The following is a 27402-nucleotide window of genomic DNA, read 5'->3' on the forward strand; positions in this document are numbered from 1 at the left end:
AATGTATTGATCTGTTTCTCACTCACACCTATAAAATCGCTTCTGGAGACATAGATTTAATAACTGTAGTCATATGGATTACTTTTATGCTGCCTTTATGTGCTTTTTGAGCTTCAAAGCTCAAAAGAGCCGAGATATTCTTCTAAAAATCTTTGTTTGTGTTTAGCAGAAGAAATTACTTCATACACATCTGTGAAGGCATGAGGGTGAGTAAATGATGAGAGAATTTTCATTTTTGGGTGAACTGTCTCTTTAAATTTGTCTTGAAAGTGCTTGTCATGCATTCGTTTTTTTAGGTCAACCTGAAGTTGTTTTACTGCAGCATAGTGATTAAACAAGTAGCAGTATTTATCATTAACAAATACACCCAAATATACCATATTTACCTGTAGGAAACAGTAAATTATAGAGTTTGTAATTAATTAATCCAATAATAGTACATTGCATGCAAGAGTCATATAAAAATGAATGTTCCTTAAATGGAGGTTTAATAGTTTAATATACTACAAACACATTTACATTATTGTCTGTTTCATTGCCCTCTTTTGACTACTGATCTACTGATTTCAATATGTCACTTGCACTTGTTAAACATAAACCAGGTTAAACTTGTTCCAATATAAACTTCTTGGGGTATTCATATTTTTTTGGTAACACTTTACAATATGATTCCATTTGTTAACATTATGAACTAACAATGAACAATATTTTACAGCATTTATTTGTCTTGGTTAAAGGAATATTCAGGGTTTAACACAAGTTAAGCTTAATCAGCAGCATTTGTGACATAAAGTTAATTAACGCAAAAATTAAATTCAACCCTTTTCATATTTTTTTATTTATTAGTATAGTCACAGTAAGGCACTTACAATGGAAGTGAATGGGGCCAATCTATACACATTAAAATACTAGTGTATTCCCCTTGCCCCCAAGCGAGGGGAAGATTTATTTTTTATTTTTTTTATTTCATTTCCGAAAACGGAGCGTATACGTGCCGGCCCGGTGCCTGTCTTTTTAGCAAAAAGACGCTCGACACAAAATAACTACAGTGAGTACAGTATAGCCACAAGACATAAACAATATGTGTGATGACACGATTTTAGCATGATAACATTTCTTACTAAGCTTTTCTGTGGAAAGTTATATCCAATTTTACAACTTTGTTGCATAGCTCTGTTACCCCCAAAACAACCATAAAAACATTGATATAAACAACATTAAAACTCAAATGATACTTTAGTTTTAACTGAAGAATTAATTTAAGTACTTTTAAGAAATTGTAAGCTTCACATGTCTGCCTTTAAACCCTTCAAAAACTGGCCCCATTCACTTCCATTGTAAGTGTCTCACTGTAATTTAGATTTTTGCTTGTTTTTTGTTTTTCAATAAAAGGAGGGACGATTTTACTTTCATTTGTGGATTGAGCACTCATGTGGATCTGTTAAAGGCATTTGTGAATTGTTGTGTGTGTGTGTGTGTGAATCTGTTGCATGCTTTGTGGATGCTTTACTTTCATAAAGATTAATATCTCTCTACACGTGAACCTTTCCCAGTACATGTTGCAGTGTAGGAATAGTGGGTTAAGCAAGGGAAGTTTGTATAGTGCATTGTGTTACACTCGTCTCACACACAGCAGGCTTTCAAGAAAGAAAAAAAAAGGTGATACGGGTAATGGGGGCCTGTGCCCAGTAGAGCTTTATGTCTAGCAACGCCCCTGGCCGTGTGCATTTGTGAAGTGTTTTGATACCGTTTTATCTCCATCCCTAAAACATCTTAACAATCTTAACAAATGGAACCTTATAAAAGTGTTTCCAAAATGTTTCCATATTTTTTCCCCATGTGTAGGCTATATAATTTACTTATTTTTATGTTTGTTTTTTTTAAGGGGGGAATGGATTGACACTTGAAATAAAGACTAGCTTTCGACAGCCGTTGTCACACACCCCCTATGGAGACTTCTATCGGACGGGACATAACTAGTACGCTACCATAATCACGCTCGCGCTCGCTTGCTGTTTACACAGAGTGTTCGAGTTTGTTGCGTCTCTTGTTTGCCTAAACGAATGATTTGATTGGTCGACTGTGTGCCAGCGTCAGAATTCCGTCCAAACCTGACAGACGCGTCGCTCGTGTCCTGTAGACGTGATGTGCTGTGCGTCTGTGAGGCGCTCAAGAAGATTTGCTTCGGGAACGAAAACAAGGTAATCGCCTGTTTATTGGCAATATTAAGTTTTCGGTCCAGGTTAACCGATGTAAATAATTCTGCGTCTCGTATATGGCTTTTTAAACTATATTTGAATAATAATTGTAATAACAATATGTATATATATATTTATTGGATTTCAAATACTATTGTTAGACGTTCTTCACTAGGCTAAATTGTATTCAAAGTATTTATGCTGTGGTTTATACATTACTATAACACAGATGATGTTGTTAATTCTTTGTTGTTTTCAATTAAACACATTTAGAATACAAAATTATTCTAAAAAGGAATTCTGTGAGAACTCAGATGACCCTGTCTCTGAATCTTAATTACATGTCTATGAAGCCAACAGACAAAATCTTAAAGATCTGAAGGGCTGTTGGCTAATTTAGCAAGTTTAGATGGTTACTTTTGGACTTTTCTGTGAAATTTAATCCCACTTCAAAGAAGTTCAATTTAAAGTTGGAATGTAAAACTATTTAATTTCAAGAACATTCCATTTCAAGATGTTTTCCTACCAAATAAGGACTATTTATTCCAATCCAATTTGCGAAAACAAAAGCTCTCTGGACTGAAACCTGAGTGTTTGGGTTACTGTATACTAATACTGCCAATTAAAAAGAATTGTACATTTTCATCACTGAAAATGTGCTTGATTGATTGGTTTTGTTTTGTGTAATTCTTCCAGACATCTATAAAGTCATAATTTCTGTAATCATTCAATATTTATTTTATTCACACACTTCATATTAAACACCTCACCAATGTGAAGTATTTACATCTTGTCAACGGCTTGTTCTTGTTCTCCCATTGTATGTATCATGTTAAAAATTTGCTTGCTTTTGAATTTTTTTGTAGTCTTGGTATGATCAAGGTGGAACCCTGAGTAAATATTGTCTTCGCTAAAGCTTTTCTCAAATATTTGCACAGCTAACTTGACACACAGCTGTCTTAAACATTAAATATGGTCATATGATTAATAATAAGCCTATACTATTAATAGAACAACAACAGAACATATTAATTAACCTGAAATGACTCCTACAAGGATTGACATTAAATAATGAATGTTCAATGGTACACTTCATAATGCCTCATAAATGTGCTTCATCTAAAAGATAACCCATTCTCATGGTCAACGGACAGTGCTGTCACATGTTTTTTCTAATCTCAAGAGTTCTCTGAACAGGCCCTCACTCAACTTTGTTGTGCTCTTCTTAAGAATTACATTTCATTCCAATTTACAACCAATTCACCATGTAAATTAAGTTACATGTCCTTTCCTACATTTAAGAAATGGCTGCACAATAATCTGATTATTTAATTTTTATATTGAGAAGCCTGTTTAATCTGAAAGTGGGCCGTGTGTGCGTTCCAGGTGCAGTTATTACTGAAATGAAGGTGATTCTGGAGAAACGGTGAATTCCAAGGCAGACTCTGTGAGTCTCAACTCTAGAGTGATTTGAGATAAGTCTGTGCCAAACCATAAGAGGAAAAACTGTTTCATCATGATAGATCTGAGCCACCTGACCGAGGAGGAGCAGGCGATGATCATGGTGGTTTTAAAAAGGGACACCGAACTGAAGAAATCAGAAGAGGAACGAATCAAGTAAGATCTATTATTCTCACTGGGCACCAAACAAACTTCATTTGTAACTTCGTCAATTTTCATTGGCCCTGTGTGGGGTCTTTGCCATTGGGGTTACCTCTTTGATTGTAAATGTGTAGTTGGCATGACAGCAGTGGGACATGCTATATTTCATGTACACCTTTTTTAAACAGCATGTTTTATGACTTCATATTAATTGAGAGACTAGGAATACTATGGAATAGTTGCACTTTAAAAAATGCATTGAAATAGCATTTCATTTAAATCATTTAAAAATCAATTAAATTGAACTGTAAAAAGTTCACCAGTTACAGCACTTAAAATACAAAATTTTGTATAAAATACACTATACAAAATACTACCTTGTACATTCTAACCTAAACATATAACGGAACACATTTTGAAGGGATGCATTAAAACACACACTACAAATGTTAATTGGTAACATTTTACAATTATGTTCCCTTCGTTAACATTAATTAATGCATTAGGTATCGTGAATTAATATATTTTTATGGCATTTATTAATATTTGTTAATGTACGTTAATAAAAATACAATTGGTCATTGAAAGTTTATGTTAGTTAAAAGTGCATTAATTCTTTAATTTTGTATTAGTATATGTTGAAATTAATATTAACTAAGATAAATAAATGCTGTAAAAGTACTGTTAATTGTTAGTTCATGTAAACTAATGTTGTTAACTAATGTTAACAAATAGAACCTTGTTGTAAAGTGTTACCTATTAATCTAACAAATGTGCTTCATGTGGTCACATCTAAATTAACTGGTTTTATTCAAGTCAAAACATTATTTAACTTCACTGAATCAACCTGAATACCTTAGGTTACACCAACAAAACACCTTTTAAGGGTTAGATCAGGTAGAAATAGCTTGTTATGGTAACATTTGGAGGTCACTACTTTTTACTGTTTAGAACCATTTTTAAGCTTGTTAAGTTACAAAACAACATGAAAGAACAGGGCTTTAACTCATAGATGTACAGTGAATGGTTCAACCAAATGAACACAACTGGCAAAGTATTCGTTAATGCTTCGAAATTGGAAACTGGAAATCTGTGTGCCTACATGAAAGGAAGAATGTAGAATCTGGCTATGTCTGGGTGATTTCCCTGTGTTAAAACACGGCTCTACTCAACCTTGTATAAAAGGATTAAGTCTACCCTTGTAGAATAATTGTCTTGCCCATTTCACATGACCAACATAGTTTCCCCTCCTTCAAAATAAAGATCTGCTCCAATGGCTGTTTCCAAACACATGATTTTAATAAAACTATTTTGATTTACTGAAAATGCTCACAATGTTCTGATTAAGTTGACCTCTTTGGTTTCTACCTCTATGATTGCTATTCTTAAAGAATCATTTCATGAAACATAGTAGCAGAGAACCAGGCATTTAAGACATTTTGTATTTACAAATTAAATAGACATAGTACTGAACCAGTGTACAGTGTAAACCAGTGAATGACGTGTTTTTCCTGACTCCTTGGCCATACAAAATGCTATTGATTTAGCAGGACAGTACAGCCAGTTTTATAACCGGATGGACCAAATAAAATCATAAAGTGCTATAATGAGTTACCAACATTTGGGCTGCTCTGTTTACTGAAACTCAAAGAACTGTCTAATGCATGTTGTACTAGAGCTGTCAGAATAAACACATTAACGTATGCGATTAATTAAAAAAGTTTAACGCATTAAATTTTCTTAATCGCGATTAACGCTTTTTACCGTTTATATAGCATAAACCAGCATAAACACTTGATGGAAAGTGGAACCTTTGCAAAGTGTCCGAACAGAGTCATAACACTGACGCACAGTGATAAAATGATGGAGAAAAGACCTCTTAATGCTATTTGATGTACAAAACAAAGCCCAGATGGGACTTGTGATAGAAATCGAAGTATTCTTTAGTGTAAGTAGGGTGCATTTTAATTACCACAGAAGCATGTATAGTCTTAACTATCACCAATACGCAAAATGAGACGTTTTTATCTGCGAGTGCTTTTCATGTGGAGTTTAAAGTACTGCTTGATGCTGGTGCTGACACCCTTACGTGATTGCTGTAGCAAAGCTAATAACTACAGTCTACAGGCAGATTAATATTGTGGAGGATGATATTTTAAGATATCTAATTACTATTTCAATAAAAAAAAAATCAACTTATAGGGGGAGACTAGTTTGATAAATTAGTCAAGCTCCCAATTAGACTTTGGGAAACATTTAATGTTACTTAAATTGGTGCTATTTTAGTGCATTTCTATCTTTATATTGTAGAAGGCGTTGTTTGTAAAATGTTAAAAAAGCATTGTTACATATGTTTTTGTTTTCTTACCTAAGATGGAAATAAATGCTTTTTGACAGAAAAATAAGTATGTGTGTCTCAAATTTCAGAACTTTCAGCACAAAATCTGCAATTAATTAATCGTAAAATTACGCGATTAATTGCAATTACAATGTTTATCAACTGACAGCACTAAGTTTTACATAAGACTAGTTGAATAACAGAATATGTAGAAAATTAAAATTGGTGATCCCCTGATGTTGCTGTATTGATTGCTGATGGACTTAACAAATTTGCAGCCAATGTAATGTATGGTATTTTTCCAAAGTACTGTTGTGGTGAGACAATATTAGGTTAGATAGATGTTGAACTCAAGTGTCTGGAACTTAAAAAAGTTTCACCGAAAGATTAACCTGTGATTTGAATCTTAGACAAGTGCAGAAAGTGGTTTCTGAGGAAGACAGACGCAAGTATATGACAGGAGAATGGTTCTACGAGGTGAAGTCACAGAGACACCAGGACAGAATTCATGGATCTGACATTATCATAGCATCAATGAAGCAAACGAAACCTGCAGTTGTTGGTGAGATATGCATAACTCTTGTAGCAACCTTACTAAATTGCATTGCTGGAGACCTAAAAGGGATAGATCACCCAAAAAATTTTAATTCATTTTTTTACCCTCATGTTTTTTCCAAAACAATATGACTTTCTCTTTTCCATGAAACACAGATAAAGATGTTAGGCAGTATGCTAATCTCAGTCAACATTCACTTTCATTCCATCTCTATTTCCATAAAATAAAAGTAAATGGTGACTGAGGCTGTCAGCCTAACATCTCCTTTTGTGTCCTACAAAAGAAAGAAAGTCATACTGGTTTGGAACACATGAGGGTGAGTCAATAATTTTTGGGTTAACTATTCCTTTAATTGCAAGATAAACAACAGTAAGATAAGTCATAACATAAGGCAACATATGATCTCTCTATCTACAGTAACACTATCCTCTCTTGTAGAGTATTTAACCAAGTCGTGGGGTGGAAGATCCAGTAGTGTCAGTAGGAAGAATAGTGAAGGCATCATGACACCTAAACAAGCTACAGTGTCCTCAGATCAACCAAAGGAGAGGTAATGCTAAATGTTCACATACAAAAGCACAGAATCTATACTTAATCAACCGGCATAATCCTACACTGTATATGTAGTCACTTGTAATGGTCTTTGGTACATAGATAGATACTGTAAGGATTAAGGAGTACATGTGCTGTAGCAGGTCTTGTACTCTGGATTAATCCACCCTGTGTTTATCAACATATCCGGCATAATAGGAGAGTATTAACCATTCACGCTCGCCAGATCCACTTGGTTTACACTCTATGTGCAAACTCCGCCCCTCCCTGTTTGTACTTGTTTGATTTGCAGGCGTGGGTACCTCATGATTTCAAGATCTTTATGACTCAAGAAGGGTCAACAGAGAAGTTTGCACAATGTACTTAAGTGTGCATACCTAAGAATGAGATATTAGAATGAGAACTGTTCCTGCGAAGGTTTTAATGTATTCTTGTTAAAAATCAGCTGTTTCTTATCATTGCAAGCACTCATAATAATAATAAATGAGCAGGATTTGGAGTGTCTCTGATGTTGCATTACTGTTTGAAAATCAGGGAAAACAGTGACACGTCAGAGGTCCAGCAAGAGAGACTGAACATTGGCATGAGATCACCATGCGAGGTATGTAAGTGCTCCTGAAACACTACAGTCAAATCAATCTCAACTCTTGACAGTGTAATTGTTAAGGATCTGGGTTGGAATGTGTGAAAACTATTAGCCTCAGTCACCATTCACTTTCAGTATGGAAACATTTCGGGGTTTACTATCCCTTTAATTCCAGGTCATAAATATGGTATAAATAATCAGTTTATTTCTTTAAAGTTAATTTAGTTTTTTTTCCTTGTTACAGCCAAGGCACAACCCATTCAAAAGTATTCCAATGGAGCTTGATTTTGAGGAGACTAACAGCCCATTTACCTCTGGAGCATCAGGATCTGGACTCAGGAAATCTTTCCACAGAAGCTCTGATTCACAAGGTTGATGTGGCAAGACTTCTTGTTGAATTATTAGGGTTGGGTACCTAGAACCGGTTCTTGTCCAGAATTGGTTTCCGTTTTGAAACAAATACCAGAAACTTATGATTGTCATGACTTTTGGTTCCATTAATGGTTCTTGTTCATGCAATTTTCCACCGACCGAATGAACACTGTACTAAAATACTCTGACAGTGTTTCCTGCAACCCAATTCATTCAATGTTATTTTTAAGGTTAATTTCATTCATTTAATTATTAGTAAATTTTTTTCATTACTTATTTAATTTCACTTCTATCTTCTAGTTTGCCTGAAAGAACACAACACGTTCGGATGTCTTATGCATGATTTCGTAGTAACTAACGTTTTGAAAATGCGAAAACATTCATGAATCCAAGAATTTACGTCAGAATGGCTTTATGAACAATTTACACAAGAAAATTGGTTCTCCTCATGTTTCATGAATAAGGCCAATGCATAGTTAAAGATAAACAAGTTTTGTTGTAGTACTGTAGGTGGAATTTTATAAAAGAATAAATGCATGAATTAAATAATACAATTACATTTCTTCTATCAATTATTGGATTGCATTTATGCCTCTAAAAAGTCTGCAAACCCCTTTTACAAGAATGGTTTTCAATTCATTTCTGATTTGTTATATCTGCTATGTAGAAACTTGAAATGATCTCATTATTTGGCAACAGACTACAGAGGACAGTAAATGCAATAAGAATTGCATCTCTTATTTAAAAATAATTCTTCCTCAAAAGTACTAAAAGAATTGTTACTGGAATCATTAACGAATCGGAATCGTTAAATTCCTTATGATTCCTATCCCTAATACATTTGTGCTCAGAATATTCAATTAATAATGTTTTGTGTTCACTCATGATTACATGCCCAATGTATCTCCCCTCATCTGCAGTAAAAGTTCAGGAAGAAAGTCACATAGAAGATAATACTGAGGTCTATAACATCATAAACAACAGAGCCCCTTGTCAAAAGCCTGTGCCAAAGAAAAGGACCAAAATCTACAAACCCCAGAGCTCTGTCTCAGACAGTGACAGCTCTGTGTCCACCCAGTGTACTTCCACCACAGCAGGACCAGGAATCAGGTCTCCCCAACCAAGTGGTATCCTCAAATACACCTCCAGCTGCAGTTCCAATGAGTCCGCTCTCAAGAGCCAACTACCACAACCAGTTAAAACTCAATATGTTCACAAAAACAGCAGTCCAGAAAAGGATTCTATAAAGACTAGATTTATTCTGGAAAGCACAGAGAAATCTGGTAACAAAACACAAAACAAAGAGCCACTTAAGTCCCTGTCACCTTTGAAGTTGCCAAAATCACGTTTACCAGTGAGAGCCTCATCGCAACTTTTTGACCCTCCACAGGCCATACAAGAGAAACCAAAGATCCAACCACGTCTCAGTCTGAGCTCATCTGTGGCATCAGAGGGCAAAAATAAAGAAACCGTTTATCTTCCTCATGAGAATGCAAGTTCTGCATTGATCACAAACTCTGAAAAGCTGTTGGATGCCCCTCAACCTATACAGCACAAGTCTGAGAAAGTGGACACTCATATGACTCAGTTTCCAAATATGGAAAAGGCGAGAGTAGAAGAACATCTCAGGACTGCTGTTGGTATGATTCCTATTTTTCTGCAATGCTGAAGATATTTTTAAACATTATATTTAAGGGATAGTTTACCCAAAATTGTGTCATCATTTACTTGCCCTCATGTCATTCCAACAGAAAAGAGAGCATTAGGGACTGAAAGCCTCAGTCACCATTCACTTTCATTGTATGGAAAAAAATATTCAATGAAAGCTTATGGTGACTGAGACTTCCTAACACCTCCTTTTTTCAGAAGTTTGGAACAACATGAGGGTGAGTAAATGATGACAGAATTTACATTTTTTGGTGAAGTATCCCTTTGATGACTTTGTTTATATTTAGATTAATTGAAGTGTCGGTTATGATATTTGCAAACTGGCCCAAATAGAATTGCATTAGCTTTATCTTTGCAAAATAATTTTTACGTGCTTGTTGTACGTATAGCAAAATTGTCCTGGTGAAATAAACACTAGACGTGCTAAAGCAACAACAACTTTTATTCCCTTTCCCACAAATCATGAGTACAATGGCAGATTATCATCTGTTCATCATCATGTTCATAAACACTTACTTGATATTTTTATTCCAATTATTGATTCAAGCATCAATAATCGGAAGATTTTCCTGATGATTAGCGATAGTCGTTATCTTTTCAAATATTTTTCATAACACAACTTTGGTAAAGTTTGAGCGGCAGTGTAAATGAAAGGGGATCGCACACTGGACGTGTCTGGAGGATGACATGGTGTGTTCTAAATTTCAAAACAGTTATTTTCTACGAAAGTACGCACACACCGCCAACGCTCAGTGTCAAGCATCTGAAGTGCCACGGAGTGTAACTCACACAGGTTTCCATTCAATTCGACCCAAATCATTATCAGTGATCAAAGGACAAATATTATTAAATCTAGCCTTTGCTGGATGATATATTGTGTATATGTATCTTTCATATAGCCTACACAATGTATTTTCATTTACAAGTACATCGTTTTGTGCTTTGACAGCTTGAAAGATATATTCATGGTTACATACAGAAAAATTGCATAATATTTCCCATTCGCCATTTTTATCGTTCAGTTTGCACAGTTACACCAGTGTCATACACTAACCTGCAAACTCATCAACGTCACTTTGTTCTTTCTTGAAGAAGTACAAAAACCTTTGTAACTTTGGACTGCCATCTGCTGCGCCCAATCAGTTCGTCCTCTGTGTGAGTGTGATCGTGACCACGGCACTCTTCAGTAAATATTACATCACCCACTTGTGGTCTCCCAACGCTATTATGCCAGACTGTTAAACAGTAGCCCAACTGAGTGAATTGGTAAGCACGCAAATTAGACTTCTTATTTAAATGACGGCTAATTTAAATATATTGATTCCTCAAAAATATATAGTTTAAATAGCATGCCAATCAATAATCGATATATATATAGTGTATTTAAATTTTTTATATGACACCCCTACTTGTAAGGCCCATACATTTTAACAATTGCATTGTATGACCAACTACATGTGCTTGTTAGCTTAAAGAACCAGGTTATGATTTCTGAAGATTGCATGTGAGTTGACGTGAACTTAAAGTGTCGCAGAAGCGCCACAACATAATGCTTTTTATCTGACATTTGCTTTTCATGACACTATCGTGTTTAAGGTTTAAGGTAATGTGGTAGGTTTTGTTTATTTAAAATTCGTTAGAGTAATAACCCTAAAAAGCCTCATCTGTTTGTGAAAAAATGCAACACATTTTTTGTGCCACTTAGTAGACATTTCCCCTTGGATATACCATACAATATCATTATGAAAATATGTTGCCACAGTCAAGTAATTTTCATGAGATCAGGCTTGATATTTAGGTACAATTGAGCTTTCCTAGATTTTGCATGGGTCATTCAGTAGTATACTGTTTGTATTACAGATGAGAAATTTCCCAGCGCCCTCTACACAGCAAGTACATCCAACAAGGCTGATGTTTATACTGATTGTGAGACTGACAGCAGCTCCCCTGTGTTCAATATAATAAGCAAGAATACTAACTTAAAGCAAGAAGATGCCAAACTGGCTGTCATGACAGACTGTCATATTCCCAAGCCTAATGATGAACAAGGAAATTCCATCACCAAAGTCCTTGAGTGGTTTAGCAGGAGTACAGACAGCAGTGATCTGCTTGATTTAGAGACTAATGATCAGGACATGGAGGAGGATACAAATATCGATGACATAGACTTTGAAGATGAAGTTAATCTAAAAGCCAAAACAAAGGATAATGTGTACATGATCATGCCACGCCAAAGTAAAGTCATCAAATCATCAGAAGTGGATGCAATATTTCTAGAAGAGAAAGGCTATGGAATGAAACAGAATGTTGATGAGCCTTTCAAGAATGCTCTAAAGAAAAGATCTGAATCCACTTTTCATAAAGAATCTCTCATCAAGAAGCCTTCTATTGACTCATTAATTCCAAACGATGTCACAAAACAGCCAGAAGCTAATATTTTGGTTGCTGGAAAAGTTACTCAAAATAAGAAAGAAACTGAGGCTTTTATCAAGAGGGAGGAAGAGACCATAGTAAACCTGGAAAACACTGACATCAAACTCAATCAACATCAACCAAAAGAGAGAACATGTGTTGAAGAGAACCAGCCCCCAAAACATAGTAATTTGAAATCATTCTGGGAGAAAAAAAACATTGGTCCGAAGGTTTTAATAAGCAGATCTAATGTACCAGCTAAGAATGAACCCCTAATCCCTAGTGATGTGAGTGGAAAGCCAACTGAAGGTGTTGAGGACCAACAGAAAGCTGAACAGAGCTTGAGAGCAAAATCTCCAGAACATAAGAAAAATGAGTCAATAAACATTGAGGACATTTTAGACCTTGAGTTTGTAGGGAGTACTAACACAAACCACAAGTCTCAAGCACCAATTGCTACAGATCATTCAAAAGATGTAAATCCACCATTGAACAATCAGAAGAAAGAACAAATACTTGAAAGTGCGCCCTCTGTCAAAGAAGTTCGCTCTCTTCCACAGTTAAAATCATCTTCGCTTGATAGTGGATCCTTGATAGCTGGTCAAAACAGTGAAAGCATGGGAGACACCGTTAGCATAAGCAGCAGTGATGGACATCCCATCTCTCCTAAGGAATTAGAGGTTAAATCTAGAGCTGCACCGAGACCAAATCCAGTGTCTCTTGTTAAGCAGAATTCCCAGCAACAAGAGAAAATGGCAGAGAGGATCAAACAACTTAAGTCCTTCTGGGAGAGAGAAACATTGAAACCTAGAACATATGTCAAATCAGCTGCAGTTAAAAATATATCCTCAATGACTTCTGCTGCTAGGTTAAATAAAAGATTTACAAAGTCTGAGTTTGATCTCAGATCAATAGGTACCGAGTTTGAGGAGGATCTTGAGGACAATACTTCTGATAGAGGCAGAATGTCCCCTAATTTCTCATTAAGAAAGGATAAGCCCAATGTGACTGATGGTATGAGCATTTCTCAGTTTAAGAACCTGCAAGACTTCTGGGGCGCATCACCTACAAAGCAGCTTGGACAAAGGTCACCCATTATTGAAAGTGGAATTCAGAGATCCTTAAGCCCACATAGCAAAACAACTGATATATCCAAAGAGACATGCTTACTATCCTGCATAGATGCGACATCACATACAAGTGAAAATGTTTATAATATCCAATCAGAGAGAGCTAGTGTCAAAGCCTATGCAAATCAGAGCCAAAGTACCAAAACATCCTTGTTGTCATCACCAGCCAAGACAGAGAGTGCTGTCCAATCTCCTTCAAAGAAAAGGATTACTACAAGACAGGAATCTGGCTCAATCAATGATCAATCACATGTGGTCTCAGGTGAAGCAATATTGCATGAATTGTCTTATTCCCCCCAGCCACAGAATGTCTCTCAGACATCTTCAAAAAAAACAATGCCACTTAAATCCACCATAGGTCAAGAGTCACAACCTCAGCAGAGCAGAAGAAGCAGCAAAGGCAGTCTTAACGGAAAAGCCAGTTCCATGCGACGGGCCTCCAGCATGTTTTCTGTGAACTCTGTGGTGGATGAGCAAAGCCAGGGCATACGTCTTCAGTCCAAGAAGGGTTCCAATCTGCACCAGGTCAAGAGGCCAACAGAAAGTAGCCTAGCACAGTTAAGGAAAACACAGGATGCTAGCTTTACACTGGCAAAAACATCCCCAGAAATCTCTCAAGACGGAGATAAAATCACTCCAAGACCATCTCGTACTTCTGAGGATTCTGACTCTCAGCCTCTTGCCAGATCCTTTATTCCACCTGATTACCAGCATTACCTTGGAATCACAGAGGACAGAAGCATCTACACTCCACCTCCAGTAAGAGAGCAGGTTGATGACTTAATTTGCACATCATTTACAACATCTCCAGAGACAAGTCACAGTTGTAAATGTCCCCTTGTGAGAACCAGTACTCCAGTACAGGGTTCACCTGATCTTCAAACCAGGAAAGGGAGCCTGGGACTCCACTCTTCCACACAAATCGATGGAGATGCCAGTCGTGAAGACTCAGAGAGCAGTGCATCAGACACCTTGTCCGGTACAAAGGGGAATTCGAACCGTGAGTTCAGAATTTTTCCTCTTTCTCTTATCAAAATATAGAGTTTTAGTCTGCCTACTGACAGAACTTTCTCAAAAACACAAAACATCATGTGGGAGTTGATACATTTGCTGCATTCATGTCATGTCAGAATTACTGAAATTCCAAGATGAACTTTCTGAAAATTTGGGCTGCTCATTTTCTCAAACTTTCTATGCCAAGATCATAATGCTCAAACAGTGGCCTAGAACTAACTTACATTTCCTTAGCCATTTTTGTGATTACTTTTGTGGATTGATTGTCCACATACTTTTTTGGGGTCACTGTATTTTCTACGGCAAAATATGAAAGAAATATAAGCGGAAACACTAGGAATCGGAATCTTTACGGATTCGTTCAATTCAGACATCTCATCCAGTCACCATCCAGCATCTGCTATATAAGCTCTGCACAGCTGTCTTTCATCTCTCATTATTTCGCCATTGTTGTGAAACGCCAAAACTGTAGGATGGGGCTACGGGACCGGGTGTGTAGGATCACGACCCGGCCCCGCCCTCCGCCCTGCCACAATCACTATATTCGTTTTAATCCTCATTTATTCCGAGTCTTTCTTGTAGAACTAAGAAAGAGCACCAGGTAACAATAGCAATAATAAAATGACATATAAAATAATACATAAGTAATATGTGTAGTGGTAGCTTTGCTGTCTTTATATGACATCACAATAGTTTCCTACTAATTACAAGTGAATGGTTTTACTACATGTAAATTCGTAACTACAGTAATTATGACATGATGTGAATCCACCAATAATCTTAAAGTCTAAGGCAGGATTCTTTTATTGTAACAGTACACATACTGTAACTTGTATATATTTATGAGAGTATTTCTAACACAACATAAAAGTACTGAAAGATTCTACATTTTAGGCATGTAAGATTAAATAAATCTTGCACAGGAATTTCTTTCAGCTTACCTTTCGAGTGTGTTTAATCAAATAGATCTTAGTACTCACATTACAAAATATCATGTGAAAAGGGAAAACAAGACCAGCAACATTCTTCTAGCTTCATGTATTAACTCTTTATACCTTTGTGGAACAGCTAGCTACTGGGAGTTTCAAAGAAAGCATTACAAATATTTTTATTGTGATTGTTAGTTTTGATCAAACTAACACTAACTGTTAAATCTCACAGGTGATATTGAGAATCCTGTTCAGAGAGCTTTGAAGCGGGCTGCATCTAGACCTGTGTACCATAAGAGCATGGAAGATATCAGCAGTCTTCCTAGTGAGCATCACTCTGTTCAGCATGGCAAAGATTTGAAACTTTTTTCAGTGTTAAATTGTTTACAACAGAATTTTAACTGCAGATTATATTACACATTTACAGTACACATTTATTTCTGCTAAAAGTACTGACCAAACTATATTTAGCGCTTTCTTTCATAGTACACCTTATCATGTAGTTGCAAAATGCTTTCTCCAGACTAAAATACCTCATTGTGTGGTTTTAAATGGAGAGTTCAGGTGACAATGGAAACTGTTCCACTTTTACAATGTTTTGTCATTGTGATCTCTTCCTCAAGGACAAGACCAAAGAATCAAACCAACTCATGACTCCATGCAGGGCAATTATGATGGCAAGTTTGTTTCTTTCTTCTTATTATTTATTTATTTTTGTTGCAAAATGTAATTGCAGAATGTCTGAGATATGAATGTAGATATTTACAGTTTTAAATAAAGTATAATATAATTTAATATTGTAAAGGCTTTTTTAATAATTTGTTTATAATATGCTCATCATAGTTGCATTTACCCTTTTTTCATGATAGAGAAATAATTGTGTGTTTACTGAATCTCACTATAGCCCTCTTGTCTTTAAAGTCTCTAGCACACTTGTCCAGACCTCCTTCTCCACAGCAGACACGGAACACCTGAAGCAACTCAGCAAATCAGTGCCCTCGTTTCTTCAGAAAGAGGTTTGTTCATCTATAATTTTCCATCAGGATGAAAAAACCAGGTCACAATAATGTGGTATACATAACATATGCTGCTGCTGATACTGTCCTGTCTTTTTAGAGTGATGGAGGAGAGAGTGACTCAGAGAGCAGTTTGCACAGCAGCGTGCAACAGAGAAATAACATACAATTCTCCAACCTCAGCAACTACTCTGGTTCTGCCTCACTCTCATCTGTATGTTCATATACTATATATTACAGTTTGCTGTATACTATTTTCATGACTCATGTGCTGATGTAATGTGTCAGTTATCCCACTTACCTCAAATAAGATTTAGTGTATATCTGTTTTGCCATAGCAATATGAACACAAGTCAACTTGAAACAGCATTCTTAACCCATTTTACCTAAGTAATCTGGCATAATTTTCAGAGCAATACAGAATATGGGGGAAAAAATGTAGGATGGGATTTAGAGTGGGGATTATAACCAATTGAGAAATGATTTGATTGTGAAATGTGGGAGTTACATACCAGAATGAAACCAAGCTTTGGAGGGAAGGGATTAAAAAATAGAGGGATTGGTGATGTTAGTCGAAAAGGAATGTCATTTCAGCAATTGATTGGAGCAATTTATTACATTTTGATGAAAGATTATGAAGACAAACTTTTTTGTCTTTGGATAACAAGCATTGATGAATCATGCACAAAAGGACCTGGAACTTCTATTAAGTAAGAAAGTAAACAGGGTTAATTTTGATTTTGCACATTGCTGTACTGGGAATGATAATATAGTACTTCCATAATGAAACTCTAAAATTAAAGAGTTAGGGACTGATCACACCAAATGCGATTTTGTGTCCGTCTTCACAGTTAGACATGCGTTAAACAGACGTCTTCAACCACTGCACTGTATTTGACTGTTTTTCAATGTTTTGCAAAGGAGCGGCAGGTTTTTAAGATGCCACGTCAATTGCCATTTTTGTTTACAGTTAGAGCCATTCATCTCTTGTTGGCTGACAGGGTTGGGTAGAATACTTAAAGAAAATATTCTGAGCTTAATACTAAATACTCCCTCTAAAATGTATTCAGTAATATACGTATTACGATACATCACATAAAAAGTAACATATTTAGAATACAAGAATACTTTTGGAATACATATTTTTAAAGACAAGACACAACTGGAAGAATTATTTGTGATATGTCATTATTTTCTTTTCTGAACCACTACATCTCCACTATTAACATCTAAGTGAGTCTAAACAGCCAGCTAGCTATATGTCAGCAAATGTAATGAATTTAGCACAACCTTTATTTCTTTAAATTAGAAGTGAAGATGGACTTTGATGTTTATCTTTATGTAAGGCAGAAGGCAGTTTTCGGTCAACTACAATATCTCATCCACTTTCCAACAAGACAAATGCTGCTTTACCTCCAAAACCCAAAAGCCCCTAGCTATGACATTGTAGCTACCAAGCATGGTTGTTTGTGAATGTTCAGAATTGAATTTATGTTTTTTACTATTTTTTATTCTCAATTTAAATCTCAACTCATTATTTGAGTTATTCAGTATATTTTCTTCTTTTTTTACTCCTGACAATTTTATTTTTAATGCTTTTTATTCTGACAATATCTTGTAAATGTATTATTTTTTTTTTTTTTGTGAATCACTTCATATGATATGTTAAATAAATTTATTTACACAGCAATTACAATCATGGGAAACAGTGTATCATGCGCTCAAAAGGAATATTTGTGTAAAAATGTGGCTGTATTGATTCTGGTGCACAGCTGACAGTGCTCTGATTAAGACAACAACATTCCGGTGCGGTTGCCAGATATGACTTAAACACTGTTTTTTCATTATTTAGTGTTAACCATCAAACGTTTTGGTGATAGCGGCCATTTTCAAAGTATCCCATAAATCATCACCCGCAATGCTATAATTTTAACCTGCGATTGTGTTTTAAAATAAGCCCAATTTGACCATGAATGAGGAACCTGATAATCAAGTCGTGCTTGCGATAGCGGCAAAATACACCTTCAAAGTGGACCTCCCCTCCAACCTCTCCTGCTAAGGAGATGACCGTTTTTGACATACCTGGCGGGGCTTCGCAGCGGGGCGGAGCAGGTAATGCGGCATCGGGAGGAAAAAAACACGTCCCAAGACTCTGGTACTGAGAGAAGACTCTAAGCACTTACTTTGCTCCGCACACCCGGCAGGGGGCTGGTTAGTGACTGAGGAGGAGGTCCCATGTAGGAGTCCTCTGGACTTGTCAGAACTGGCCGGCCAGGGGACAGCAGTCGTGGGTACGGGGGATTGGCTGTGAGCAGTGCCAAGACCCGAGGATTCTAGTCCAACCCCACACTGACTGCAGCCAGGGCAAGCATGTCGGCCATCTGGGCATCAGCCTCAGACTGGGCGTGCTGACCCGAGGGTGGTAGCCCAATCGAGTCTTCCACGTCAGACACCGGAACACTCTCCGATGCAGCGGTGAGCTCATCATCCAGCTCGAGCCCAGGCGGAAGTCAACGAGCGTGTCGGGGGGCGGATGGTTCGTTGGGATGTACCCGGCAAAAACCGTGCCCGCTGCCATCCCCAAATCGCCTCTATCGCCAGCCGGGTCGTCCTCAATCCCATGGGAAGAAGGAGCGACGCGGGGGGGGGGGCGGCTGGAGTGGCATTCCTTTTTAGGAAGAAAAGCCACGACCGCAACGTTGCCATAGTCATGTTCTCGCTGTGAGAACATGAACCATCCACAAACGCTGCCTCAGTGTGATCACGACCCAGGCATACGAGTAGCGTCTGTGACCGCCAGGAGCAGAGAGAACTCGACCGCATTCAGGAACTACACAGGGGCGGAAGGGCATCTTTATAAAGATGATTCCTGAAAAGGAATTTCAACGCCACTCTGTATTGCTCTTTTAGAGAAATAAACTCTTTTAGTTGAAAATATTCTCTTTTACAAGCGCTGTCGAAGCGCCCAGGGGCAAAGCTGCACTGCTGTGCAGAGAAGGAGAAAGCCACTGATATGCGCCATAGATCCAACAGCATACAATCTTGTAGAGATGAAGTGAACAGTCTGTGAATGCAGCTCGCTGATCACACAACCGGTTGACTCCGGAAAAATCTGAATGGACAGACTAATTTCCCTCCCTTTATACCCGTATGTCCGGGTGCGGGACATGCAAATTCTGTCTGCCAATTTATCATTGGCTTTTTCTCAAGTTCAGAGATGCGCGAGGTTCTCAAGAGAGACCCGTAGTGTCGCTTCTTTGACACAACGTCGAAGTGAGCGACTGATGGGGAACTTTAGAAAAACAATAAATTTTCTCACTTGATTGACAAGATTTTTTTCTTTCTGTCTTATTATCAGTCATTATGAGAGAAGTCTTATAAAAGTATTCTAACAACATTTTATGAAGTAGGCTAACTGTACTCTAAATACAGGTGCTTGAAAACATAATCGGGGCTGAATACAGTTACATTATTTTGTATTCTGAATACGTAACGCTGTTTATTACTTCTAGGTTAACAGCAGTGTTGCAAGTGTTTACAGCAGTGACTACAGCAGTCTTGAAGTTCAAGGGAACATCCAATTTTCGCTGAACTATGTGCAAAGGTTGCGGGAGTTCCACATCTTTGTCGTTCAGTGCCAAAATCTGGCAGCAGTGGACACAAAGAGGAATCGATCTGACCCGTAAGTATACTGAATATCAGTAACTGACTCTTTTCCCTCTCAAGAGAATGCTTACCTAATAGAGAACTTGTCCTTTTTTCTAGGTATGTTAAAAGTTACCTCATACCTGACTCTGCCAATCTGGGAAAAAGAAAAACTGCTGTGAAAAAGAGAACTCTGAATCCTACATACAATGAGATACTTAGGGTAAGAAAATCAGAATAGAAAAGTATGTGTTTAGTATTTGAAATACTTATCGTGCCTAATAATCTTCATTTATTTTTATATTTTTTTGTATACAGTACAGAGTCCGAATGGAGTACCTAAAATCCCAGATTCTCAACCTTTCAGTGTGGCACAATGACACATTTGGCCGAAACGGTTTCTTGGGTAAGATAGAGCTTGATCTTTCTTCATGGGATTCTAACGACACCGAGAGGAAGTTTTTGCCTCTGAAACCAAGGGTATGAATTTTTATTCCTAGAATTGCTATTATGTGACACTCTTATCATTGGTTGAATTGCTAATATAATATTATATCATTGTGTGAAATATTATGAGTGTTGGGTGTAATCCAATTAAAAAGTAATTAGTTACTGTAATCTAATGATTTTAGTCAAAAAATGTAATGTAACACATTACATTTTAAATTATTGTAATCCAATTACAGTTCTGAATTTCAATATAGTTACTTCTAAGTACATTATAAGTACACTATATGCTTATTTCTAATATTTTTTTAAGTAGAATACGTGAATTAGCCCTGTAATGATTCATTGCGAAGGAGAAATGTGAGCTGCTGAGCGTATGACTTAAACAAAAATGAAATATAGACATTTATTTTGAGCAGAAAATTTTTTTAGAAAGTAAACTAAATGTAAATTTTATTTTCTATAAAGTAATTCATGAAGTAATCTGATTACAATTTTAGAGAAATCATTTTTAATTTGTAGTGGATTACTATTTTTATGTAACTTACCCAACACTGAATATTACGTATATAATATAATATAACAGTTGTTTTGTTTTCATTCCAGAATCTCTCCTATCAGACCATAAGTAGCCTTCAGCCCTCTGACTTCAGAGCACATATGAAACTTGCCATACGCTTCCTGCCTCACATCACCCACTGTAAGACTCCTTGCTTTACTAATTTACTATAATTTACAAAGTAGGGTGTGTTCACACTCAGTAGTTCGGTTCTCTTGGTTCTCTTGGTCCGGACCAAAAAAGAAAATGATACATTTATTCTTGGTTCACATTGGCATTTTTAACATGGAACCTAAAGATACAAAACAAAATGCATAAGGATAAGGTCACAACCTGATTGGACAGCTTTTATGACATATATTTTGTGTTGGAACTTGCCGAACATTCAAAACAATGCTGCCTGCTGGACTAAATGCACTCATTGGATTTATGCATATATGGTGGAATTTTTACCAGCTGAGAACAAACAAAGAGCTAATAAAATGTGTAAAGGAGTCAAAACAGTGCCAGGAATTCCTCCGTTGCACAAATGAAGATATGTTGCAAAGATGGCTGATGGCGGTTCCGACGCTAGTACCGAACTGTAATGGGCAACATAGCTCCTATAATGAGAAGAACCAGGTATGCTTGAGGTCAGTATTAAAGGTAAATTACTTCCTGTTATTGGTCCGTTTAGACGCCTTTGGTCCATGCTGCGTTCATATATCAGTCGAACCACACCAGAGTTCGTTTGGAAGAGGACCGAGACCCCTATTCAGGGGGTCTCGGTCTGCTTGTTTGGTGCGCACCAAGGTTCGGATGGCAGCGTTCACACTTGTTCAAATGAACTGTACTAACAGAGCAATCGCACCAGAGTTTGTTTTAATTGAACCAAACCTGCCAAGTGTGAACACACCCTTAGATAACAATTTGCACTCGCATTGCTGGTATACTGGTATACATCTGAATATACTATGTAATGTCACAGATGGAGTCAAAAGTCAAAGGAAGGATCAATTAATTTGTGACTGATTCTTTATCCTAGCTAAGAATGTTCCAGGTTCAGGTGAAGTGCATATCTGGGTCAAAAACTGCAAGAATCTCCCACTGATCAGAAGTCCATCTATCGACCCATATGTAAAATGGTAATAAAAAAGAACAAATATAGTAGGGGTGGTAATTTTGTCTACTCAACTGCCAAAATGATTACTTGAGTACCAAGGTGGGGGGAGGGGAGGGGGGGGGGGGTAACTCTCCATACACTTAATGCCTTGAGGGTAGGGGTGGATTGGGGATATTGCTGTAGCCCGGAGATCTCCAAACAGGGGCGGAAACTCCAAAAGAGTAACTCCAGAAGGGGGCGGGGTTACTCCAGAATGGGTTTAGGCCAACTCAAAAAGGGGGCGACACTTCCAGACACGGTGAGGCTTAGGGAAAGGGTTAGGTTAGGGGCTCTGTATACAGTATTTTTGCTAGTGGAATGGAGCTCCCGCCCCTTTTGAAGCTTGGATGGATGAACTGTTTCTGCCCCGGACAAAGTCACATCACGCATATGTGATCATTACTACCAATTCCAAATACACGTGCCCATGCTAAAGTATAGTTACAAAAACATTTCTGATTGCTTGCTTATTTATGTATTTAAAATGGTCATGATTGCATTGTTATTGTGTTTTTTTGTTTGTTTTTAATTCAGGTCTTACTAAATAATTGTTTGTTTGAATGCTTGCACAGCTTTGTACTTCCTGACACCAGCAAAAAGAGTCGTCAGAAAACTCGGGTCCTGAAGAGGACAATTAACCCCATATTTAATCACACCATGGTGTATGATGGCTTTAGGACAGAGGACCTGAAAGAGGCCTGTGTGGAGCTTACAGTTTGGGACCGCGACCTTCTAGCTAATCACCTGCTCGGAGGCATAAGACTCAGCATGGGCACAGGTGCAGTATTGTGTTTTTATGCAGTGATCTGACATTATAATTTACACTGATTCCATTTAAAATGAGTTTCACATTTCATGACTACCACTTAAAAACCAAGCTCAACAAATGATATTCAATAATGTCCTTGTACAGGCAGGAGTTATGGAGAACAAGTGGGCTGGATGGACTCTACAGCAGAAGAGGTGGCTTTATGGAGCAGAATGATGGAGTCACCTAATGAATGGGTTGAAGACATGTTACCACTGAAGCAAATAATGTCGCTCAAAAACCCATAGAAATTAGATTCATGTAAACAACAGAGTTTATTAAAGATGTACTATTTTTAAAGTACATCAATAAAATTATATTTCTCCACATTTAATATATTGCATTTATAATAATTTATAATAGATTAGGTTTTTGCCATTACTCAAACACAAATGTGTTTTTATCTGATTCATAACATTTGATATTAAGAAAATCATTTGAATAAATCAGACAAAGCCATCTTTGGTTATCCTTAATTACAGAAGCTGTGGAGGTGCCGGGTTTGTGACAAATGTGCTTTAAAAAGATTTACATCTAAATAAATGAATGGACTTGAAAAATATTTGTAGAATGATTTACTCACATGAGACTCCTTTCATATATCAAAACAAAAAAAAAAAAAGAAGGGGAAAGGCCTCGAAAAGGTTTTGTATTCCCCGCTTTTGTATCCCCTCTTTTAGTGGCCACCTTGTTAAAATTACACAAACACATTACCTCCGTAACCCCACTAATATTGGATGCATTTAAAGGTGCTGTAAGCGACTGTAAGCGATGGAATGGTGTGAAGAAAATGTTCCTTCTCCCTGAAAGAAATCACTGAAAATCACTGAAATAAGTGTCCTGAGATCATGGCCGTATTAAGGTTCCATGGAGCCCTGGGGCTCACCGATCCGTGGGTTGGGGAGGGGGGTGCTTTCGCTATTGCTCACTGTCTCCTGCTAAATGTATTTATATGCACAAATGCTGCTGGGGGAGAAACGGGTGGTGAATGTTGTGAATGAGCGCTATTTCACTATTGTTGTGTTTGGCAACCGTGAGAAAAAGCAGTGCTACTCTACTGTTCGGTGTTGGTCTCAACACTATGTTTGGAGGGTGGTGTTTTGGAAAAAGGGGGCATGTCTCATTCAACAGCTCAATCATGTGGAAGTTCCATAACGGTTAAAATCGCTTTCAGCACCTTTAACACCTTTAATGCACAGGCTAATTTCTACCGTGGTATTCAGTTACAAAAAATGTATGTTGTACCCAGACCCAGAGATGGATTAGTAGTCAAGGGCCCCTGGGCACTGGCCCCATTGGTCATTAATCTGTCCATGCCCACACCGATAGGTGTAAAAACACAGTCAAATCAGCCAGTGAAACATAAACAAAAAAATCACATTGTGTGTCTTAGAGGTGCTAAAAGTTATTTTAGCCATACTACTTCCAAGTGATTATCCGCTGAATTGGCCACAGCTCCTCTTTCCAAAATCCTGCACATCAAAGATACCGATACTGTTCAGACTGACACCGAACAGTAAAGAGGCATTGGTGCATGTTCCCACATTTGTCAAACACAACAGTAGAAAAATAATGCCCTCAACGGACTACTATTACGAATCAAAATATGGCATGAAACCTTAATGATTTGCTTCAACTACAACACTAAGAACGTGAAAAATCATTGACAGGCAAAAGCCCAAAGACATATTTTTGTTTGCGGTTTACAATGTCTAGTGCTGTCATACAAACCGGTGCGATATCTCACACTTATTTGATTAATATCTTTTAGGAAGTATGAACATTTTCTATAAAACAGAATGCCCCAATGTACGTTACTGAAATTAAAAATAAGAAGAAACAACTAGTCCCAATATAATTAAATGCAATGGGTCATGCAGGAAATTGTGGGAAGATTAGGAACATTCATTAATTTTAAGAAAGTGAAATGTCAGAATAATAGTAGAGAGAATAATTTATTTCAGTTTTTATTCCTTTCATCACATTCCCAGTGGGTTAGAAGTTTACATACACTTTGTTAGTATTTGTTAGCATTGCCTTTAGATCGTATAACTTGGGTCAAACATTTTGGGTAGCCTTCCACAAGCGTCTCACAATAAGTTCCTGGAATTTTGTCCCATTCCTCCAGACAGTACTGGTATAACTGAGTCAGGTTTGTAGGCCTCCTTGCTCGAACACGCTTTTTCAGTTCTCAGATTGAGAAATCATATTGAGGTCAGGGCTTTGTGCTGGCCACTCCAATACCTTGACTGTGTTGTCCTTAAGCCTTTTTGCCACAAATTTGGAGGTATGCTTGGGGTCACTGTCCATTTGGAAGAACCATTTGCGACCAAGCTTTAAATTCCTGGCTGATGTCTTGAGATGTTGTTTAAATATATCCATATAATTTTTCTTCATGATGCCATCTATTTTGTGAAGTGCACCAGTCCCTCCTGCAGCAAAGCACCCCCACAACATGATGCTGCCACCCCCATGCTTCACGGTTGGGATGGTGTTCTTCAGCTTGCAAGCCTCACCCTTTTTCCTCCAAACATATCGATGGTCATTATGGCCAAACAATAACATTTTTGTTTCATTAGACCAGAGGACATTTCTCCAAAAAGTAAGATCTTTGTCCCCATGTGCACATTCAAACTGTAGTCTGGCTTTGTATGGTGGTTTTGGAGCAGTGGCTTCTTCCTTGCTGAGCAGCCTTTCAGGTTATGTCGATATAGGACTCGTGTTACTGTGGATATAGATACTTGTCTACCTGTTTTCTCCAGCATCTTCACAAGGTCCTTTGCTGTTGTTCTGGGATTGATTTGCTCTCTTTGCATCAAACTACGTTAATCTCTAGGAGACAGAATGCATCTCCTACCTGAGCGGTATGATGGCTGTGTGGTCCCATGGTGTTTTTACTTGCATACTATTTTTTGTATAGATGAACGTGGTCCCTTCAGTCATTTGGAAATTGCTCTCAAGGATGAACCAGACTTGATTTCTTTTGATTTTCCCATGATGTCAAGCAAAGAGATACTGAGTTTGAAGGTCGGCCTTAAAATACATCCACAGGTACACCTCCAATTCAGTACACCTCCTATCAAAAGCTAATTGGCTAATTACCTAAGGGCTTGACATCATTTTCTGGAATTTTCCAAGCTGCTAAATGCACAGGTAACTTAGTGTATGTAAACTTCTGACCCACTGGAATTGTGTTATACTCAATTAAAAGTGAAACAATCTGTCTGTAAACAATTGTTGGAAAAAAATTATTTGTGTCATGCACAAAGAGATGTCCTAAACAACTTGCCAAAACTATAGTTTGCTAAGATGAAATCAGTTTCAAATATAAAACAGAACACCCCAATGTACGTTACTGATATTAAAAATAAGAAGAAGCATAACTATGCCCATAAAATATAATAAAATGTGATGGGTCATGCAGGGACTTCTGGGAATGCTGGTTTTTTTTAACCATAATTTATCAATAACCGTAAACGTACATGTATTCTCTTGTTAAACATAACATACATTTTTACCATTTATTTCACTGTAAAATCCTACTTTTTACATCTAAAAACAACATTTTACAAATATTTTACCAGAAAATTACATGTATTGTCTTTTTACCAGATAATGGTGTATTGTCTTTTTACCAGAGCATTTTTACACACCGTTTTACATTCTTTTTTTTACTGTACCGTGCTACTGTGAATAAGGTCTATTCTATGTAATAACATTCTGCTTCAGAAATTGTGTCGCGAAATAAGTTGGTGCCTAAAATGTTAAAATCCCCGGATACATAAGTCAGGCATATAGGGTATCATTAGAAAGCTTAAAATCTGAACTTTTCATAGAATGCCATACATTTTTCATTTATGTTACATAAAATAACAAAAAAAGGGCTGAAAACAGCCATGTCGGAAAAAAAAACTACCTAGAGGTAATGTAGTAGAAATTGTAAAAGTCTTTCACATAGCACTTTAATGGATTAATTATTTATCAAATGAAAGCTCTCATTCCCAGGAATATGACTGTACATCTTATTTTGTTGTCCTAATACAAACATTTTTTTAATTTTTTCAGATTGTCATAAGTATCTCAAAATTAGATATGATGTCTATCAAACATCAAATTCAAACATCTGTCTTATATGCAGATGAATGCAGCTGTAAGCCCCAAGTATAGGCAAGTATGCTTTTACCTTCTTTTACTGTTTTCTACTAAATGAGCCAATTTAAGAGTGAGCTTGCTTGTGTAAATAATCCAATGTTATATCCAAGATGTCCAGAACAAAATATGCAATCCAGCTGGAAAAGCATGCTAAACAATTCATTAGAAAAATATGTTATCGACTATTGGTGATAAACTCTTTTCTAATGACACTTAGATTGAGCTTCTAGTCCACTCAGAGACCAAGATATTCCATGAAACAAAATTACATGCTTAC

The 27402-nt window shown here is 37.1% G+C and overlaps 1 protein-coding gene across 1 annotated transcript; it reads left to right on the forward strand.

Moving 5' to 3' along the window:
* The first annotated feature begins 2135 nt into the window (after window positions 1-2135).
* Window positions 2136-26974, forward strand: sytl2b (synaptotagmin-like 2b). Its single transcript, XM_052107466.1, has 19 exons — window positions 2136-2201; window positions 3585-3815; window positions 6549-6700; window positions 7133-7244; window positions 7781-7847; window positions 8077-8203; window positions 9125-9844; window positions 11733-14414; window positions 15590-15682; window positions 15981-16034; window positions 16279-16373; window positions 16474-16587; window positions 19886-20055; window positions 20139-20241; window positions 20337-20498; window positions 21072-21165; window positions 22049-22148; window positions 22738-22943; window positions 23079-26974. Exons 2-19 carry the CDS (start codon window positions 3715-3717, stop codon window positions 23219-23221), a joined length of 5295 nt encoding a protein of 1764 aa, XP_051963426.1. The 5' UTR covers window positions 2136-2201; window positions 3585-3714; the 3' UTR covers window positions 23222-26974.
* Window positions 26975-27402: the final 428 nt, after the last annotated feature.

This window comes from Xyrauchen texanus, chromosome 36 (assembly GCF_025860055.1).
Source record: "Xyrauchen texanus isolate HMW12.3.18 chromosome 36, RBS_HiC_50CHRs, whole genome shotgun sequence".
NCBI classification, from domain to species: domain Eukaryota; kingdom Metazoa; phylum Chordata; class Actinopteri; order Cypriniformes; family Catostomidae; genus Xyrauchen; species Xyrauchen texanus.